Source organism: Cottoperca gobio, chromosome 16 (genome assembly GCF_900634415.1).
Source record: "Cottoperca gobio chromosome 16, fCotGob3.1, whole genome shotgun sequence".
NCBI classification, from domain to species: domain Eukaryota; kingdom Metazoa; phylum Chordata; class Actinopteri; order Perciformes; family Bovichtidae; genus Cottoperca; species Cottoperca gobio.
In genome coordinates this window covers 7,034,075-7,050,220 of record NC_041370.1, presented here as the reverse complement: position 1 = coordinate 7,050,220, position 16,146 = coordinate 7,034,075, and the positions used below count along the sequence as shown (strand labels likewise).

The 16,146-nt window shown below is 40.1% G+C and overlaps 2 protein-coding genes across 2 annotated transcripts; both read right to left on the bottom strand.

Annotated features, from left to right (window-relative positions):
- Nucleotides 1-2,755: 2,755 nt before the first annotated feature.
- On the bottom strand, nucleotides 2,756-7,288 carry LOC115021771 (membrane-spanning 4-domains subfamily A member 15-like). Its single transcript, XM_029452416.1, has 7 exons — nucleotides 7,136-7,288; nucleotides 5,969-6,163; nucleotides 5,295-5,414; nucleotides 4,855-4,911; nucleotides 4,371-4,580; nucleotides 3,304-3,432; nucleotides 2,756-3,203 (listed from the first exon to the last, which is right to left on the bottom strand). The coding sequence occupies exons 2-7, from the start codon at nucleotides 6,143-6,145 to the stop codon at nucleotides 3,147-3,149; spliced, it is 750 nt and encodes a 249-aa protein (XP_029308276.1). The 5' UTR covers nucleotides 6,146-6,163; nucleotides 7,136-7,288; the 3' UTR covers nucleotides 2,756-3,146.
- Nucleotides 7,289-10,081: 2,793 nt separating this feature from the next.
- Nucleotides 10,082-15,921, bottom strand: LOC115021770 (transmembrane protein 176B-like). Its single transcript, XM_029452415.1, is given in 8 exon segments — nucleotides 10,082-10,297; nucleotides 10,482-10,610; nucleotides 12,763-12,885; nucleotides 12,887-12,973; nucleotides 13,248-13,304; nucleotides 13,688-13,807; nucleotides 14,394-14,588; nucleotides 15,717-15,921. Coding segments are annotated over 8 exon segments (942 nt in total). The 5' UTR covers nucleotides 15,891-15,921; the 3' UTR covers nucleotides 10,082-10,240.
- Nucleotides 15,922-16,146: the final 225 nt, after the last annotated feature.

Genomic DNA, 16,146 nt, shown 5'->3' with positions numbered 1-16,146 from the left:
TCATTGCTAGCGTTAGCTGCTGAACCTGGGCAACTAACGTAGCCATCACTTGCTCCTGGTTAACGGCCGACTGCCGTAGCTCGTTCGTCATCAAGGCGAACCTCGCCTCATGATGCTGGAAGGCGTTCAGAGGTGGCGCTGTGTGTGCTGGGTCCATGAGTGGCCAGATTGTTCTGTCACAACAAGTCGATGGTGGACCCAAGTGCAGCACACAGGAAACCAAAGATAATTGGTAATGACCTTTATTAGTAGTCAGGAGCAGGTTATAGCCGAGTACACTGATCCACACCGGGATGATAATAATCCACAAGGACCAACCAATAGGTAGAAGGCAAGGGGTAAGTAGGGCCGGGCGGAGGGTCGGGAAACAGGTAAGGCAGGTTGAAGGAATCCTGTCTGGGTCGGGAAACAGGCAAGGCAGACAGGTCCAAAACAGGCTTGGTCGGGAAACAGGCAAAGCAGGCAGGTTAGGGGCAGGCAAGGTCGGCAACGAGAGATCTGTTTGGGGAAGAGCGCTGGAAAGACTTGCATGATACAGAGTACAATCTGGCACTGAATGAGTGACTGGGAGAGGCTTAAATAAGGGCTTGATTAATTGGCAGCAGCCTGAGCCCAAGGTGAGGTGATGAGGTGGGAGTGGCTGGCTGGTGAGGTGAGGCGGGGTGTGGAAAAGTACCGGGCTGAGGTAAGAAGTACTGGAGCAGACTGTGACACAAACAGGTTTTTGGCATTTGGACATAGCAAGCTCATTTTACAGGAAAGAGTTGCACTTCTATGTCTGAAACTAACCCAACGGGTGTAAAAAAAAGCTTTCAGAAAAATTAGGAATCAGGGTCTTGAATGTTGATCAAAACACAGACACAACACAGACACACACAGACAAACACACACACACATGCGCGCACACACACACACACACACACACACACACACACACACACACACACACACACACACACACACACACACACACACACTCAATAAACAGGTTGTCTTACTGTGAAATTATTATGAAACGTTTTTGTTTTTGTGTGTGCAGAGAACTCACCTGTTCGTGGCTGAGGAACTCGCTGCGCAGTGTCAGTGTCAGTCTGGTTTGTCGACTGTGTTCAGGAAGCAGCACCACAACTGATACTTCCTGTTGCTATAAGCATCATTAGTTTCACTACACCACTTACTATACTAATAATAATAATAATAAATTGTATTTCAAAGGTAAAAGCAAATATATATGTATGTATATATATATACATACATATATATATATACGTATATATATATATATATATATGAATATATATATATATGTATATACGTGTATATATATATATATATATATATATATATATATATATATACGTATATATGTATATATATATATACATATATATACAGTTGTTTACAGTGAAGAGAATATTATTTTATTGAATTATTCAATGGACTCTACATACCAAGCAGAAAAAAAGGGACCTGTTGCGCCAAAATGTGCATGATTCCAGTTCAAATGAACTGATGAGAGTGGACACTTCATATCAGTAACAAACAAGTGGAAACTATTGTAATGGATTTGTTATCATAAAACAATGTGGCTCTCTTGTGCAATATCATTGTTGAGGAAATACTCTGAATAATAAAATAATAAAATCTGTATTGGAACTCACTGCACGTGTAAAAGTTTGTTGTCTACTATAAACTGTCTAACCCTAACCCTCACCTGTTGATGATTTGATGCGTTACTTGGTTATTCTGCCAGCAGCTTCTGTTCATTTTTTTTGCCAACAAAAATGTAACTTCCAATCCTATAGTAGATTTCTTCAAAATAAAAGTCTAATTTCCACAAACTAACAGTTTGCAAGCAGTGCTCGAATAAGCTTTATTTAAGTAAAAGTAACAATGCCACAATTAAATAATACAGTTAAGGACCTGCAGTCAAAATGAAGCTTCACTTCACCCTAATGTTACATTAAAAGTTGATAGAGGCAATGCCACATAGGCTGTACTGTTTTCAGTCATTCACTGATGAGCATGTTAATACCAAAGAGGAGGAACATCAGGTCAGGAGGCAAATTCACTGAATTAGTATAAAATGTATCCAAACGCACTCCAGATTTACAGATTTAAATGGCTCAGTGGGCATGGACTATGCTTAAGACGATAGGGAGCAGTGTAAATGTGTTCAGCATGATGAGTAAGTTCACTGCAATTTTCAAAAGAACAAACTGATAATACCCGGCCCGCCCACGCACGACATTAACCACAACAGATTGAGGGGATGATGAAAATGAAAGTATCCTGGTCGAGGACTATCCAAACCCTTCCTACATCCAGGCCATGGTCAAACGATACACTCCAGCACGTTCACTTCATTCTGCATCGGCCAATCGGCTCGCCACTCCCTCACTGCAAGTGGGACCCAGACGCCTGTTTGCTATCCTGGCTCCAAAATGGTGGAACGAGCTCCCCATTGATATCAGGTCAGCAGACAGTCTTCACACCTTCCGTTGCAGACTGAAAACTCACCTGTTTCGACTGCACCTCGGCGAATTAAAAAAACAATGTATGTCTCATTGTCAATGTCTCTGTATGTTGCACTTATATTGGTTTAGCTTATTTGTAGCTAATAGTTGAATTCGTATTCTCTTTATAATTATCGTTCCTATTTGTGTGAAAAGAGCACAACTACTCATTATTCATTATGATTCAATCTGTTTGATATAAAGTACACAACAGAAATAAAAAAACAACAAAACAATTGTTTTGATTTGAACAGTCAACAGTTTTGATGCCTTTATTGTTTTAACATGACTTATATTGTAAAATAGAAAACAAAAACCCTTTTACCTCTAAGCTGACCCTAAGGCAAATTATTAGATAGAAAATCATAATCAACGGGTACTATTATAAAAACAACATCAGCATAGAAGGAAATGGACAGCAGCATATACAATTTATTAGAAAGTATTACCAAAAATACTCTAAAGTGCAATCATTTTAAGCAACCCTTGTAGGAAAAGAGCAAGGAGTTTGGCAGCCACTGTACCTAGCTGAATATAAGTAAATCACTGACGTTACAGTACATAAGGTCAATGATATTACGTCACAGGATTATATTACATGGTAACAGAGCAGAAAGCACAGATGTGTATCTAGGCTGTGGGGTTACTGGTCTCCAGCAGTGGTGTGTAGAGTTCTGAGTCACCAATCTAAAAAAAAGGGAAAGATATTATCAGTTAAGCCGATAAAAAGGTGCCAGACTCAAATCTTCAGGGGTTCCAAACCTTATGGTGATTTTGCAAACTCTACCTTGTTTTCTCCGTTCTCACTTGTCCTCCTCCTCAGAGCCTTGATCGACAAGACGGCAGAGCTGATGACGAGGCAGAGCTCCATGACGGACAGGACAATCATCAGAGCATTCATGCTTCTTACAAGCATCTGGTGGGACACAAAAAGCACTGCTAACTTTAAAATATTTGAACATATTTGTTTTGTTTATATAGATTGAATCAATAAAGTAGTAGAATGTGTTCCTGCTTTTTATTTCTGTATTTCTAATTTATTTGTATTTAGGGCTGCAACTAATTATTACAGAAGCACAGTGTGTTCACAAAAGGGCAAAAGAAAGGAAACCTCATCTTGTAATTATGACAAATAATTCATTATAGAATCATTTTGATAGCTTCTATTACTGATGCATGACTTTGTATCCATGAAGCATCCCATACTGAGTTTGCTGCTCATGGACGTACTTATCGTATTGTCACTCTTAAGAGTAGAGAAAAGCTTTAATATCTAATCTATTATATATATAATAATATAATAATAATAATAATAATAATAATAATAATAATAATATTATTATTAATAATACCTTACATATTACTCTCAAATATAGAGATTAGATTGACAACCACCTTAACCTTTTCTCATAATCACGAGATAGTAAGTCATAATCAAACAATAAGGCCTTTTTTGTCTTTGATGAATACAATGAGTTTCCACAATGTTTCCCCCCTAGCCAAACCAATACATTATTTTGTCTATTAAAAGTCAGAATGAACACATTGGGCAGAAAAGTCATCCCAATGTGTTAAAATTGCTTGTTTTCAATCATATAAAACAAAATGTTGGTGATGAATGTCTGGTCGATGGACCAATTAATACATCGACTAATTACATTAATCACTTTTTTATTAATTAGTTTATTCTCAGTGAAGCTGATGTAAACTCATTCTAAAAGGGTTTATAATAGCCTTGGTAAAAGTTTTGTGAATGGGAACTTCTAATATCTGTGAAATATTTAAAGTCCTCTATTTTCCACTCGTCAGTTATATAACCTGTATTTTGACTGCTGAGATATTTCCCCCACGTACCAGGATCAGAGCTTTGCCCTCCAAGCATTTCTCCATCATGATGTCCGACCCAGGAGATGGAGTTGTGGTTCCGTAGCGCCAATTGTAATCAGAATAGCGATTGTTACACATATACCACATGCCGATGTTTCCCATATTGATGCTGTAGAGTACGATGGCTGTGATGGCAAAAGCAACTCCGACTAGATTCAGAATCACGTTGATCATGACCTAAAATACAAGACACAAAAAACACAGCATGTATTAAAGGCTCATGACATTTTAAAAAGACACCAACCATTCATCCTCAACAGCGGGGAGGCTCTGCATCTATGTTCTGCCCTCTCCGAGACAATGTGGGTGTATATTGTTGAGGGGTATGTGCCGTTACATGTACCAAGCACAAAATTCATTTTATTTGTCTTGAAATAAAACAAGAATGACAATAAAATGAAGGACGTCCTTTTAAGACAACATGAGGATGTTATAAAGCTGAACTACTCACCAGACATGGACTGGGGTACTTCTCAGACAAAATGCCAACGATGCCAAACAACATAAACTAGAGACAGAAAATACAAAAAACAAAACAAATCTTTAAACTTTCATTCTTCCACACAAACACTAAAATTCACATGTGTCATTTCTAGTGTGTTTGACTGAGTGAACATCATTCTGAGCACAAAGAGGGAAACTAGGTAACTCTCATCATGCACTCACAGCGGCAGACAAGCTGCTGTGAGTAATTATCATCTGAGAACTAAGAGATTAAGATGTCCAATAACAAAACTTGTTGCTCTTGTTTTTAGGCAGAATTTGGTAAGGTAGTCAACACACAGTACAGTACGGCATCATTCGGCTGTATTTTAACTGACTTGAGAGTATGCAGATGTACATTTTGGAAGTACATTAAAAAGAAACCAAATACAGCATTAGCTTGCTTACCAATCCTCCCAACCAAAAAGGAAATGCGGTGTCCCTCAACATATACATGCCAACACCGTGCATGCTACAGAGGATCGCTCCAATGCCGATGTTGAGCAACCCAACCATAATCTGCAGAGACTGTGGAGGAGAAAACACAGCATGAACAACAAACATCGGTACAGTATAACTGCAGTTATTAGGTTACCGTGTGGTGCAGAACATACAGTTATATTGGACCACTTTCTCTCATAGTTTCATGGTGTTATTTATTTATTGCAAGACAGAAGACAGAAGACGGACAGAACAACACGAGGAATACCATTCAGTCTGGTGTGGAGAAATAATATTCAATTATAAATTATAAATAATAGGGTGGATAATAATAATAATAATAATAATAATAATAATAATATATTGCAACATAGCTCACAAATACTGATATTAATCCTACCACCAAAGCTATTTCTAATAAAACTAACAATAACACTAATAATATAATAATAATGTTTTTATGGTGTTTTCTAAATGCAGCTTCCCTACGAAAATGTGACTGTACTGGGATTACAACAATAACACGCAGCTTTTCAGGTCAACAATTAGTTTTTAGTTGAATTATTCCACCAAAAAAGATTATGTATTCAAAATTGAAATCAGAATTGAGAGGGGAAAGAAGAAAAAAGGTTATAACTCACCCCCAGTACTGACTGAGAAGTTCTCTGGACGCCCCTCAGGTGCTGAGACACGGAGCAGCACACGGGGCTGTAGCAAAGGCTTTTGAAGATTTGGCACAGAGGAGGACAAACACTTTGGGGATCAGAGCTCAAAGTGAGCACAGTGATGCCCTCAGCCTTGGTCATGGTCACAGCCATCCTGCCTGCTCCTGTACACTGAAAGAAACCAGAGAGTAAAGAAACTTTTCATTTGTCGCATCAGGTCATGGTTGATGTTGCCGATTCTTTAACCTTAAACTACAGATTTTCTGAACCTTAATGTTAAAGTATGTGTGCTGGTTCGTCTCCTATTCCCTCAAACCCAGTGTCACATGTGCAATACATTTCTCCACTGTGCTGCTTTTTCCTGTGATGGTGATTGAAGTTAAAGCGGGACACCACAAATTGTGGTGAAAAAGGTGAGTTAGTTTGCAGGAGGAGTACTGTACAGCCTGCAGAAACAGTTGTATAATGTCTAATGCCTTTCTTAAATATGAAAAAATAAACATTTTAAACTATATTATAAAACATAGCATTCAATAGACGTTGGTATTTATTACCAGGCAAGAAGGTTCCAATGTAATTTAAGAAATAGCATGATTCAGCATTTTGAGTACTTCATCCAAAATAGGAACTGAAAATCAGGATATCACGAGCTCTGCTGCACTTTTCTTGCCCCAACTTCATGGAAGTACAATACTGAATGTCTGGAGTATCTATGTGCAGCAGACACTGGCAAGGCTAGCTGGTGGGTTTTTGACAAGTACAGGTGTTTCTATCATTGTGTCCATACCATTAATAACAATGAGGGTAGGCTGAATAACAGATAAGTAACAATAACAGGCTGCGGAGGTTCAACATGGACTCCAGGATACTCTGTAACTTCTACAGGTGCACCATCGAGAGTATCCTGACTGGCTGCATCACAGCATGGTATGGCAGTTGCATTGCCCTCAACCATAAGACTCGACAGAGGGTGTTGGCAAGAAACATGGCTGACGACACCGCAGCATTGAGTTTGAGATATTCATCTGAAAGTTTTAAATGTAAGGGTTCACTAATATAGCAGTACACAGCCATATGCATTATAAGGATAGCCTAACATTAGGTTCCTTTATAAACCGAATATAACATTATTAAAGGACTTACCTGTTTGTGTTGATACAAATCTAACGAGTGTTCTCCAGCTGTCTAGTCTGGCTGCTGCTGGTTGTTGCGCAGTTGGAAGATCAGGAAGTACCGACCTGTTACCAGAAGTACCTCCCTCATCTGGGAACAAACTTAACCCTTTGCTGACATACATTTATAAAGAGTACCGATCATTCAGATAAACAGCCACAGACACTCTCCTCTCTCCTCTGTCCTCCTCTCTGTCCTCTCTCACTTAACTGAGACGGCCCTCCTCGCTGTCACTGAGGAACTTCCCACTACTAGAGCAGCCTCCCTCTCCTCTGTTGTCATCCTTCTGGACCTTTCTGCTGCGTTTGACACAGTGAACCACCAGATCATCCTCTACACCCTCCAAGAACTGGGAGTCTGAGGCTCTGGTCTCTCCCTGCTCAAATGCAACAACCCACTCCTGCAGACACACTCTGTACAACATCAGGAGGATACGTCCCCTACTGACTCAGAAGGCGACGCAGGTTCTTATCCAGGCTCTTGTCATCTCACTCCTTGACTACTGCAGTTCCCTCCTGGCTGGACTGCCTACATGTGCCATCCGACCTCTACAGCTCATCCGGAATGCAGCAGCCCGACTGGTCTTCAATCTACCCAAATCTCCCACAATACACCACTTCTCCGCTCCCTTCACTGGCTACCAGTGGCTGCCCGAATCTGCTTGAAGACTCTGGTGCTGGCCTACCGTGCTGTGAATGGATCAGCCCCTTCCTACATCCAGGCCATGGTCAAACCATACACTCCAGCACGTTCACTTTACTCTATATCGGCCAATCGGCTCGCTACTCCCTCATTGCGAGTGGGACCCAGATACCCCTCAAACAAAACCCGCCTGTTTGCTATCCTTGCTCCAAAATGGTGGAACGAGCTCCCCATTGATGTCAGGTCAGCAGACAGTCTTCACACCTTCTGTTGCAGACTGAAAACTCACCAGTTTCGACTGCACCTCGGCGAAAAACAAAAACAAAACTGTTCTCTGTATGTTGCACTTATATTGGTTTAGCTTATTTGTAGCGAATAGTTGAATTTGTATTCTATTGTTTCTGTATGTTGCACTTTTGTTTGGCTTATTTGAAGCTATTGTTCTGCACTTAAAGGATTGTACCTATTTGAAGCTAATGTACTTGCAAGATTGTTGCTGTTCGGAGTTGTATCCTCATGATTGTTTGCGCTTTTTGTACGTCGCTTTGGACCAAAGCGTCAGCTAAATGAACTGTAATGTAATGTTTTTTTGTCAAATAAATTGATGATAATAACTAATAAATAAAATACATAAATCTTATAAACATGTCTGTAGAAGTAATACATACTTTAAATAAACATGTATTTCCTGAATGTACAGTGCCTATAGAAAGTCATCATACCCCTTTGAAATAGTTACTTTATTTGCTGTACAGCCTGAAATCAAAACCCATTAAAAACATTTTTCCAGCTTTATTTACAAATGTAGCCTTACAACATCAAACTACTGAAAAAAATGTATAAGAAAATAAAAACTAGGATAACACCTTTGGAAAAGTCATCAGTCCCCTGATTTAATACTTCGTAGAGCCACTTTTTGCTGCAATTACAGCCATCAATCTATTTGGATATGTCTAGGTCTGCACACCTAGATTGGAGAATATTTGCACATTATTTGTTGCAGAATTGTTCGAGTTCAGTTAAATTCCATGGTGAGCGGCGATGGACTGCTCTCTTCAAGTCCATCCACAGATGTTCTATCAGATTTAAGTCAGGGCTCTGACTTGGACACTCGAGGACATTCACCTTCCTATCCTTAAGCCACTGCGTTGTTCTTTTGGAGGTATGTTTAGGATCGTTGTCGTGTTGGAAGGTGAATGACCTGCCTATCTTCAGCTGTCTAGTAGAAGGACGCAGGTTTTCCTCAAGAATGTGGGTGAACTTGGCAGCATCCATTTTCCCTTCAATCCTGACCAAGTGCCCAGTCACTGCTGTAGAGAAACATCCCCACAACATAATGTTGCCAGCACCATGCTTCACAGTAAGTATGGTGTGTTTTGGGTGGTGTGCTGTGTTCGGTTTTCGCCAAACATAGCGTTTGGAATTCAATCCAAAAAGTTCAATTTTAGTCTCATCTGACCATAGAACCTTTTTCCACATGGCAACAGAGTCGTCGAGGTGTGTTGTTGCACAAACGAGACTGAGTGTGACACCTTTTGAGAAAAGGCTTCTTTCTTGCCACCCTGCCATACAGGCCGGCTTTGTTGTCACATGCACAGACCGACCAGTCCCAGCCATAAAGACTTGTAAGTCCTTCGAAGTTGCCTTCGGCCTCTTGGTAGCTTCTCTGATCAATGTCCTCGTAGGTTCGGTCATCCAGTTTGGACAGACGGCCTGATCTAGGCAAGATGTTGGTGGTGCCATATGCTTTCCACTTCTTAATAATGCTCTGAACGGTACAGAGGGATAGCTAAAGCCTTCAAATGATTATTGTAGCCTTCACCTAACTTGTGCCTTCCTACAACTTTATCCTGGAGGCCTTTTGATTTGAATTTGAATTTTGTTGACGTCCTTATGCATTAATGTGCTTAAAGGTTAGTGGTTGTGTCGGTTGCAGTGAAGGAGAAAATGACTGTCTGTGCAAGAGGAGAGGGAGAGAGCCTGTGCTGTTGGCAGAAGAGCCGTGGACTGTGATTACTCTGAGAAACATTGGGATTAAATGAGTATTAATCAGTAAATCGCTAAATTTGTCAGTAGTAGCAGGCTCTAAGGAAAACGGACAGAGACACAGATGGGTTGAAGAGTTCATTTTCAATTAATTTTGGCCAGAATCCGCATTTAGAAAATAAAAGAATATAATGACCTTTTCAAATTAAATCTATAGAATTCTCCTTCACCTCACACTAATTATCGTTCATATTTGTGTGAAAAGAGCACAACTAGTTATAAAACGAATTACATTTCTCAGACACGCTTTAAGGTTTTATATAAAGTACACAACAAAAATACAAAAACAATTGTTTTGAGTAAATCACTGACATTACAGTACAAACAATGATATAAAGTCACAGGATTATATTACATGGTAACTGAGCAGAAAGCACAGATGTGTATCTAGGCTGTGGGGTTACTGGTCTCCAGCAGTGGTTTGTTGAGTTCTGGGTCACCAATCTAAAATAAAAGGGAACAATATTATCAGTTAAGCCAATAAAAAGGTGCCCGACTCAAATCTTCAGGGGTTCCGAACCTTATGGTTCACTCTTAAACATTTGAACAAGTAATGGCTTGAAAAGAAAAAGAGTGTTTGTGTTCAATCAACAGGTTTAACAGTAAGATGGGATTTTGCAAACTCTACCTTGTTTTCTCTGTTCTCACTTGTCCTCCTCCTCAGAGCCTTGATCGACAAGACGGCAGAGCTGATGACGAGGCAGAGCTCCAGGACGGACAGGACAATCATCAGAGCATTCATGCTTCTTACAAGCATCTGGTGGGACACAAAAAGCACTGCTAACTTTAAAATATTTGAACATATTTGTTTTGTTTATATAGATTGAATCAATAAAGTAGTAGAATGTGTTCCTGCTTGACCCATTTCTTTTAAATGGCTTTTTTATTTCTGTATTTCTAATTTATTTGTAGTTAGGGCTGCAACTAATTATTACAGAAGCACAGTGTGTTCACAAAAGGCAAAAGAAAGGAAACCTCATCTTGTAATTATGACAAATAATTAATTATTGAATAATTTTGATAGCTTCTACTATTGATGCTGTCACAGTTTTGCACTTTGGTTTCCTGTTTTATTTTGAAGTTTCACTCCCCCTTGTGTCGTGTCTTGTTTTACTTCCTGTCCTTTTGTCTTTCTGTCCAGCTGTGTCTTGTTCCCCTCATTAGTTTTTGTGTATATATCCCTGTCTGCCTTAGTGTTCCTTGTGGGATTGTCATTCATGTTACGTGTTTGTTACCTGCCCCGCGTCTGCCCCGCGTCTGCTTCGCGTTTGCCCCGCGTTTGCCCCGTGTCTGCCCCGCGTCTGCTCGGTTTCCTTTGCTACTTTGTATTTTTGAAACTTCTTTGTTTTGTGTATTTCGGCTTCCTTTGCTACTTTGTATTGTTGATTCAACTTTGTTTTATTAAAGGCTCGCTTTTTTTTAAAACATTGACTGTTTAGCTGCGTTTGGGTCCTCTCCTGTACTGTATCGTGACAGAACGATCCCACCGTCCCTGCTGCCGGACCTCCGCAGACAGTTTCTGCTGCCGGACCTCCGCAGACCCCCATTTCTGCTGCCGGACCTCCGCAGACCCCCATTTCTGCTGCCGGTCCTCCGCAGACCCCCCCCAGCTGTTCCCCAGCTGCCCCTCGAGAACCCAGCTGTTCCCCAGCTGCCCCTCGAGGCCCCAGCCTCTGTGCACCCTCTGTCCCTCGAGACCCCAGCCCCTGTGCTCCCTCTGTCCCTCGAGACCCCAGCCCCTGTGCTCCCTCCGCCGGCCACCAGCCCGGCCTCTCCGCCAGCCTCCAGCCCGGCCTCTTCGCCAGCCTCCAGCCTGGCCTCTCCGCCAGCCTCGAGCGACTCCGCCCTCCTCCAGAGTGACTCCGCCCGCCTCCAGCCCGGCCTCTCCGCTGGCCTCACAGCTGGCCTCCAGAGCGGCTCCGCCAGCCTCCAGCCCGGCCTCTCCACTAGCCTCCGGGCAGTCCTGCCCGCTTTGCCGGCCTCCAGCCCCGTCTTGCTGGCCTCCCCCGACTTCCTACCCTGACTTCCCCTTCCAGTTTTTTTTTTCTTTTTCTCTGGCCTCGTTTGCTCCTTGTGGGATCAGTCATTCATGTTACGTGTTTGTTACCTGCCGTGTCTGCCCCGTGGTTGGTTTGTGTGTTTCGGTTTCCTTTGCTACTTTGTAATGTTAATTCAACTTTGTTTTATTAAAGGCTCGCTTTTTGTTAATATCGTCTGTTTTTCTGCATTTGGGTCCTCTCCTGTACTGTATCGTGACAGATGCATGATTTTGTATCCATGAAGCATCCCATACTGAGTTTGCTGCTCATGTATAAGAATAACGGCATTAAGTCAACAGGACATAAGATTAGTTTTTTAGTCAAGGCTTAGAGTACCATAATAATAATAACATTATTAATAATACCTTATATATTACTCTCAAATATAGAGATTAGATTGACAACCACCTTAACCTTTTCTCATAATCACGAGATAGTAAGTCATAATCAAACAATAAGGCCTTTTTTGTCTTTGATGAATACAATGAGTTTCCACAATGTTTCCCCCCTAGCCAAACCAATACATTATTTTGTCTATTAAAAGTCAGAATGAACACATTGGGCAGAAAAGTCATCCCAATGTGTTAAAATTGCTTGTTTTCAATCATATAAAACAAAATAGTTGGTGATGAATGTCTGGTCGATGGACCAATTAATACATCAACTAATTACATTAATCACTTTTTTATTAATTAGTTTATTCTCAGTGAAGCTGATGTAAACTCATTCTAAAAGGGTTTTCATAATAGCCTTGGTAAAAGTTTTGTGAATGGGAACTTCTAATATCTGTGAAATATTTAAAGTCCTCTATTTTCCACTCGTCAGTTATATAACCTGTATTTTGACTGCTGAGATATTTCCCCCACGTACCAGGATCAGAGCTTTGCCCTCCAAGCATTTCTCCATCATGATGTCCGACCCAGGAGATGGAGTTGTGGTTCCGTAGCGCCAATTGTAATCAGAATAGCGATTGTTACACATATACCACATGCCTGATGTTTCCCATATTGATGCTGTAGAGTACGATGGCTGTGATGGCAAAAGCAACTCCGACTAGATTCAGAATCAAGTTGATCATGACCTAAAATACAAGACACAAAAAACACAGCATGTATTAAAGGCTCATGACATTTTAAAAAGACACCAACCATTCACCCTCAACAGCGGGGAGGCTCTGCATCTATGTTCTGCCCTCTCCGAGACAATGTGGGTGTATATTGTTGAGGGGTATGTGCCGTTACATGTACCAAGCACAAAATTCATTTTATTTGTCTTGAAATAAAACAAGAATGACAATAAAATGAAGGACGTCCTTTTAAGACAACATGAGGATGTTATAAAGCTGAACTACTCACCAGACATGGACTGGGGTACTTCTCAGACAAAATGCCAACGATGCCAAACAACATAAACTAGAGACAGAAAATACAAAAAACAAAACAAATCTTTAAACTTTCATTCTTCCACACAAACACTAAAATTCACATGTGTCATTTCTAGTGTGTTTGACTGAGTGAACATCATTCTGAGCACAAAGAGGGAAACTAGGTAACTCTCATCATGCACTCACAGCGGCAGACAAGCTGCTGTGAGTAATTATCATCTGAGAACTAAGAGATTAAGATGTCCAATAACAAAACTTGTTGCTCTTGTTTTTAGGCAGAATTTGGTATGGTAGTCAACACACAGTACAGTACAGCATCATTCGGCTGTATTTTAGCTGACTTGAGAGTATGCAGATGTACATTTTGGAAGTACATTAAAAAGAAACCAAATACAGCATTAGCTTGCTTACCAATCCTCCCAACCAAAAAGGAAATGCGGTGTCCCTCAACATATACATGCCAACACCGTGCATGCTACAGAGGATCGCTCCAATGCCGATGTTGAGCAACCCAACCATAATCTGCAGAGACTGTGGAGGAGAAAACACAGCATGAACAACAAACATCGGTACAGTATAACTGCAGTTATTAGGTTACCGTGTGGTGCAGAACATACAGTTATATTGGACCACTTTCTCTCATAGTTTCATGGTGTTATTTATTTATTGAAAGACAGAAGACAGAAGACGGACAGAACAACACGAGGAATACCATTCAGTCTGGTGTGGAGAAATAATATTCAATTATAAATTATAAATAATAGGGTGGATAATAATAATAATAATAATAATAATATAATAATAATAATAATAATAATAATAATAATAATAATAATATATTACAACATTGCTCACAAATACTGATATTAATCCTACCACCAAAGCTATTTCTAATAAAACTAACAATAACACTAATAATATAATAATAATGTTTTTATGGTGTTTTCTAAATGCAGCTTCCCTACGAAAATGTGACTGTACTGGGATTACAACAATAACACGCAGCTTTTCAGGTCAACAATTAGTTTTTAGTTGAATTATTCCACCAAAAAAGATTATGTATTCAAAATTGAAATCAGAATTGAGAGGGGAAAGAAGAAAAAAGGTTATAACTCACCCCCAGTACTGACTGAGAAGTTCTCTGGACGCCCCTCAGGTGCTGAGACACGGAGCAGCACACGGGGCTGTAGCAAAGGCTTTTGAAGATTTGGCACAGAGGAGGACAAACACTTTGGGGATCAGAGCTCAAAGTGAGCACAGTTATGCCCTCAGCCTTGGTCATGGTCACAGCCATCCTGCCTGCTCCTGTACACTGAAAGAAACCAGAGAGTAAAGAAACTTTTCATTTGTCGCATCAGGTCATGGTTGATGTTGCCGATTCTTTAATCTTAAACTACAGATTTTCTGAACCTTAATGTTAAAGTATGTGTGACTTTATGGTAACAAACATGTCAACACATACTGGAGTACCAGGCCAGTAGACAAGATTTTAAACTGCAGAAATTTAGTCTGAAAGATCCTGTAATTCATTATATTAATTTATCAAAATAATGACTTAGTATCTCAAAATAGTTTGAGCAGGTTCTTTATTTATGACATACTACGTCATTATTTTGAGAAAGCTTCTCAGTGTTCTTAAATGTCATTATTTTGAGATACTAAGTTCTTATTTAGTGATAGGCTAAGTCATTATTTTGAGAAAGATGTTCATCACAAGGCTAAGTTTTTATCTTACTTTTGTCTTTTCTTTTCTTAATTGTATTTTGTAAAATATTACAATAGTGTACTATGATCCTGTAACATCCCGTCATGTGTGTTAATGTATTCATGTTATGTTTCATGTTTAGTTTAGAGTCTATGTTTAGTCTTGTCTCATTGTTCACTTGTTAAGTTACAGTCACTCATGTCTCGTCTCGTCGTGCACCGTCTGTCATTGCACTTCCTGTTTTATTTTGTAATTACCTTTCCCTCTTCCACTTCCTGTCTGTGAGGTTTCCCGACTGTTTGATTGTTGCCACATGTTTCCCATTACCTCGTGTGTGTGTGTGTGTGTGTGTGTGGTGTGTGTGTGTGTGTGTGTGTGTGTGTGTGTGTGTGTGTGTGTGTGTGCATATAGTCCTTGTTTCCCTTTGTTTGTCCTGTGCCAGTTCGTCTTGTGTTTTTTCCACCAAGAGAGTCAGTAGTCATCATAGCATTTAGCCTTTAGTCAAGTTTAGTTTAGTTCATGTTTGTTGCATTTCCTTTGTTCTACGTTTTTTCCTCATGAGTGATTTTTTGTTGTACTTTAAACAATCTTGAGTTTACTTTTGAAACCTCGCCTTGAGTCGTTGCTTTTCACGTCACGTTCATAACAGATCCTGCACCAGTATTGTAGTAGCTGCTTTCACACACCATTATAGGTTCCTTTATTAACCCAATGTAACATTATTAAAGCACTTACCTGTTTGTGTTGAAACAAATCTAAATTGTGTTCTCCAGCTGACTCGTTTGACGGGTTTGTGCGCGGAAAAAGAGGATGTGCCGACCTGTTACCAGATGTACTCCCCTCATCTGGGAACAAACTTAACCCTTTGCTGACATAAATGTAAAGATGTATGTGTAGAGTACCGATCATTCAGCTAAACACAAAGATAAACGTGAGAACTTGGCGTTGGCTTTTATTTATATGCTATCATTAGGAAAGAAAAGGGGCAGTGACATCATGCAGGGCTGGAGACAGAAGTTTAGAGGTCCAAATTCTCCCAGCACAACCCCACCCCCCTTTTACTATTTTCAATTTTGTTTTTCACTTTGTTATTTTAACTGCTCAATAATATATTCAGTAAAGTTTTCTACATGATTATATAAATGCTGTTTCTGAAGGACTTTCC

Coding starts and splice junctions, on each gene's coding strand:
- LOC115021771 (XM_029452416.1), bottom strand. CDS start 6,145: ATGGCTGTGACCATGACCAAGGCTGAGGGCATCACTGTGCTCACTTTG. Junction 4,581..4,854: donor AGTACCCCAGTCCATGTCTG/GTGAGTAGTTCA, acceptor CTTGTATTTTAG/GTCATGATCAACGTGATTCT. Junction 3,204..3,303: donor GTGAGAACGGAGAAAACAAG/GTAGAGTTTGCA, acceptor CCTTTTTTTTAG/ATTGGTGACTCAGAACTCTA.